The sequence below is a fragment of the Drosophila takahashii genome, chromosome 2R (assembly GCF_030179915.1).
Source record: "Drosophila takahashii strain IR98-3 E-12201 chromosome 2R, DtakHiC1v2, whole genome shotgun sequence".
In the NCBI taxonomy this organism is placed as follows: Eukaryota; Metazoa; Arthropoda; class Insecta; order Diptera; family Drosophilidae; genus Drosophila; species Drosophila takahashii.
This window is the reverse complement of record NC_091679.1, coordinates 19921330-19926669: the sequence shown is the minus strand read 5'-3', so window position 1 is coordinate 19926669 and position 5340 is coordinate 19921330. Positions and strand designations below refer to the sequence as shown.

Below are 5340 nucleotides of genomic sequence, written 5' to 3'. Positions count from 1 at the left end.
TCATTTTATATGAACTTTTTTATTTAAAGAATTTGTTTAAAAACTTTTTTCCTTTAATTATATCTACAAACTTAGATAGGAAAGCAGGGAAAACATTTTTGTAGTGGCTGGGCGTCGAAAAAGAGAATGTTTGGTGGTTTAATCACACGAAGGACGCGAAGACCTGGAATGGCTTGACGAAGAGTATGTTGGAGATAATATCAGCGTAGACGAACCATACCAAACTTCATTTATAAACAATATTAAAGATTGGGTTGCATCTCCGTTTGAATCCACAGATTAAAACAAAAAAAATTTTATTCTTGGGATTACGTAATCATTGGGGGGGGGGGGGGGTGGTGTTTATTGAATGATTACGTTTGATCACCAGGGGGGGGAGGGGGTCAAAAATCACCAAAAACGTGATTACGTAATATATGGACAGCCCCTAATTTGAATTCTGAACAAATTTGCATAGCGATGGTTCTTGGACACATGGCTAATTTCGACCAGCGTTTGCAACGAATGATACACACAACGCCTGTAAACAATCGACGTGAACTGCAAGCGGAGCTGCAAGTATTCTCAGTGCTGAAGGAGCGCCCTGTTACATCAAACTGGGAACCGGACGCCAAGCGTGCTAGAACTGTGGAACTCAAATGTTATCAGTGTGGAAAACCAGGACATAAAAAGCAAGACTGTAGATCCGGAATGGGATCCCAGGTTTCGGCAACTGGAAAGGAGTGGCGTTCAGGACAACCTCGTCATGGAAGGGCAAATGTAACTTGCTACAGATGTCAGGAGCCGGGACACATCGCCACTAATCGTCCAAAAAAAGTGCAGAGTACCGGAGTGGGAGTAAGATCTGAAAAAAGAGTGGAGCTGTGCGCTATACCGGAACCCCAATCGAGTATGCTGGTCAATGGTGAGAGATTCCCAATTACATTTGATTCGGGGGCTGAGTGCTCATTAATTAAGGAGAGCGTTTCTAATAAGTTAGTTGGTAAGAGGATTCATAGCGTTATCTCTTTAAAGGGAATAGGTAATGCCAGTACTTACAGTACCGCACAAGTTGAATCAAACATCATGATTGATGGAAATTCTTTGGTTATTTTGTTCCATATAGTACCAGACGAATGTATGAAAAATAATATTGTTATTGTAAAAGAAATATTGGCTCAAGGGTTTTTAGTGGAAGTTTCCTACGATAATTTTAAGATTGTTCAAACTAAAGCTGTGAACGTTTGTGAAACCGTCAAACATACTGATTTTGATAGCATTGAAACTGAAATGGAAGGAAATGAAAAAGAAATTTTAATATCATTATTAAAGCAACACTCAGAATCTTTTATCGAAGGCACTCCGCAAACGCGTGTGAGTACAGGGGAAATGCATATTCGTTTGATTGAACCGACTAAGACTGTACAAAGGCGACCATACAGATTTAGTCCAAGCGAAAGGGAGTTAGTACGTGCTAAAATTAAAGAATTAATCGAGTATAAAGTTATCAGACCTAGTAGTTCACCATTTGCTAGTCCTGCGTTATTAGTAAAGAAAAAAAATGGTTCAGCAAGACTTTGTGTTGACTATAGGGAATTGAATAGAAATACAGTAGCTGATAGGTTTCCATTACCGTTAATAGCAGATCAAATAGCAAGACTGAGGGGAGCTAAATATTTCACTTCTCTTGACATGGCTAGCGGGTATTATCAGATTTCAATGCACCCTGAATCTATTGAGTATACTGCTTTTGTTACTCCTGATGGGAAGTACGAATTTCTATCGATGCCCTTTGGATTAAAGAACGCACCCTCAGTGTTTCAAAGAGCTGTGTTGAAGGCACTTGGCAGTCTTGCTTATTCGTTTGTTATCGTTTATATGGACGATATATTAATTGTTTCAGAGACAAAGGAAGAAGCGTTTGAGCGGTTGCAACTTGTATTAGACGTTCTAGTAAAGGCTGGATTCACATTTAACATTTCAAAGTGCTTTTTCTTGAGGTCTACAGTTCGCTACCTTGGCTATGAGATAAAAGCGGGGGAGATACGTCCAAATTTAAACAAAATAGAATCGCTAGTTGCGTTACCTCCACCTAAGTCAGTTGCTACTCTAAGACAGTTCATTGGGTTAGCTTCATATTTTCGTCAATTCATTCCGGGGTTTTCTCAATTGATGAAGCCTTTATATTTTCTCACATCTGAAAAGAATAGTTTTGTTTGGCAAACACAGCATGAAGAAGTTCGCAGTAAAGTCATCAGTGTATTAACAAACAAGCCTGTTTTGATTATTTTTGATCCCCAGTTTCCGATAGAACTGCATACCGACGCCAGCTCTATCGGGTATGGTGATATCCTTTTGCACCGTATAAACTCTAAGCCTCATGTGGTTGAATACTATAGTAGAGCAACTAGTTCCTGTGAGTCCAGGTATACATCTTATGAATTGGAAACGTTGGCTATCGTGAATGCTGTAAAACATTTTCGTCACTATCTACATGGGAGAAAATTCGTAATTTTTACTGACTGTAATTCAATCAAATCTTCTCGAAACAAAGTCGAATTATCACCTAGGGTTTATCGTTGGTGGGAGTTTCTACAAGCGTTTGAATTCGAAATTGAATACAGAGAAGGTAAACGCATGGCACACGTAGACTTTCTTTCTAGGAACCCGGTGTATCAAAAGAGTAAGTCGTTACCAAGTAAAATAGAAGAGAAACGAATTGACTTAACAGAAATATCGGAAAACTGGATTTTGGTGGAACAACAAAAGGATTCAGAAATATCTGATATTGTAACTAAGTTGAAGAATGATGATTTACCATTGGCATTGGTTGCCACTTACGAAATTAGATCAAATGTTTTGTACAGAAAGATTCAAAGGAATTCAAGAACTCGTTGTTTACCTGTAGTCCCTTGTACGTTCCGATGGTCAGTTATAAATCAGGTACATGAATCTATCATGCATCTAGGTTGGGAGAAAACGCTAGACAAGGTGTACGATCATTACTGGTTTTCTGGTATGGCAAAATATGTTCGAAGATTTGTGGAGAACTGCATTACATGTAGAGTTTCTAAGGGGACGTCAGGAAAACCTCAAATTGAATTACATCCAATTCCAAAAATTAGCATTCCTTGGCATACCGTTCACATAGATATATCGGGAAAATTGAGCAGAAAAAGTGATCGTAAAGAATATATCATTGTACAAATTGACGCTTTTACTAAATACGTTTATCTGTTTCACACCTTTTCTTTGGACGCTAATACTTGTATAAGCGCTATGAAATCTTCTATTGCTATTTTTGGCGTACCAACACGTTTAATTGCCGATCAGGGACGCAGCTTCACGGGCACAAAGTTTGCTCAATTTTGTTCTAACCAAAAGATACAATTACATTTAATCGGAACAGGTGCAAGTCGAGCCAACGGTCAAGTTGAAACGGTTATGAGTACATTAAAGAATTTGTTGACGGCTGTTGAGACTAGTTCTAGATCATGGCAAGATGCACTTGGGGATGTACAGTTAGCCCTTAATTGTACAGTTAATCGTAGCACTAAGTTTAGTCCTTTAGAGCTTTTGATTGGTAAAGTTGGACGACTACTGGGGTTGATTCCTATTAGCGAAACTGAAACTGAAATTGACAAGATTAAATTAAGGGAGTTGGCCGCTAAGAACATGGAAGATGTTGCAAGATATAAGAAGACAAAATTTGATAAAAATATGGCTAAAGTAATTCGGTTCTGTGTGGGTGACTTTGTGTTGCTTAAAAACAGTGAGAGACAGCAAACGAAATTAGACCCAAAGTTCAGAGGACCTTTTTTGGTGGTCGAGGTATTGGACGGAGATCGATACGTTTTGAAGTCTACACAGAACAATAGACGTTATAAGTATCCACACGAAAGTTTGCGAAAGTTACCGGATGTGCAAATTCCGGAAGAGCTTGATGCAAATTATGAATAACAAAAGTTTGTTGAAACAGAAGAGTATTCGTGAAGTCATGTAATTGGCGATGGACGAGGGTTGCTTTAGAAATGTGTTTGATGAATTCGTGAAGCCATGTGTTGGGCGATGGACGAGCAATGTTATTGATGAATTCGTGAAGCCAAGTGTTGGGCGATGGACGAACGAAATGCGCACAGTCAATGTGTTTGACGGTGGTTTTAAAAGATGGCTAATAAAAGTCTGGTTATGTACTTTGAATTACGAAGTTATGATTTTAACTAAACAATGTATAACTTGAAAATGTTTAAATGATGTTTTGATTGGAAATGTAATTGAAAGAAATGGTTGATAAGAGAATGTCACACGAGATATGTTGGTAAATAAATATAGAAGTAAAGTTAGGTTATGGAATAATATATGAACTTGAGACTATGTGGCTAAGTTTTCAATAAAATTATAAAGTTGGAATGAAACTGAGATGTTTACTGTAGACACGAGGACGTGTATATGTCAGAATGGCCGTGTCGGAGAGGAAGTACTGTAGCATATCGATAGGCACGAGACTTTAAGGTATGACCATGGGTTGTTGGGTGGTGTTGGTAAATACTAGTCCTGGCAGAATGGAGACTCAGTTTTGCGAACTGGGGCTGTGTGTGGCTTCGTATGCGTTGCTAGATCTGGTCTCTTCCTTCTTTTTCTGGTTTCCGGCGTGAAAGGGTCACGCGTAAGTCTAAGAGTTCCGAGCTGTAAGATCTGAAAGACAACGATGAGCAACAAAGGCAACGAAGACGCGCTGCATCCGCCAGGACCGAGTATGGAAAATAAGAAATCGGACGATATCGCGACCAACAACGACGACTTGCACGGGGATGAATTCAATTCCCCGACATATACTTTATGGGGTCGGAAACGCTTCCTTCTAGCTGTTACATACTTTTGCACGAAAACAATATACCCTTTTACTCTACGAGTAACGGGTATAAAAAGTAGAAAAAAATGCAAAAAACCCGGGCATAAATGACTTCTTTAAAAATACACGCATAAAAACCGAAATTAGTTTTATAACTACACCCAAAAAAAAAAACCGAAAGTTTACAGTTAATGAGCGTTGTATTAAAAGTATACTACAGCTAGTGTTAAACTGTCAGTATTAATTCAAAACTAAATAATGTAGGGAGCAGACTCAATAGTGTTAAGTTAAGACTAAATAGTGTTAAGTTTATGCCCTGAGTTTAATTTCTATACCGAATTTTCTATTTTCGTTCCTGGTGTGAGGCCAGGATGCTCTGGTTTGGAACCTGGACATTTCGAACAGAAAAAGTGTTACCGCTTTTTAATCTTATTAGTTTGACATTAGTGTATTTTGTAAACGACGCTGCGGTCTGTTTAAGGTTTGTTTGTGAAAATTACTTGTGAAAA

General features: G+C 38.5%; 1 protein-coding gene across 1 annotated transcript; it reads left to right on the top strand.

The window, feature by feature from the left end:
* The first annotated feature begins 459 nt into the window (after positions 1-459).
* On the top strand, positions 460-2327 carry LOC138912205 (uncharacterized). Its single transcript, XM_070212075.1, has 2 exons — positions 460-904; positions 2281-2327. Exons 1-2 carry the CDS (start codon positions 460-462, stop codon positions 2325-2327), a joined length of 492 nt encoding a protein of 163 aa, XP_070068176.1.
* Positions 2328-5340: the final 3013 nt, after the last annotated feature.

Coding starts and splice junctions, on each gene's coding strand:
- LOC138912205 (XM_070212075.1), top strand. CDS start 460: ATGGTTCTTGGACACATGGCTAATTTCGACCAGCGTTTGCAACGAATG. Junction 905..2,280: donor ATCGAGTATGCTGGTCAATG/GTGAGAGATTCC, acceptor TTTGATCCCCAG/TTTCCGATAGAACTGCATAC.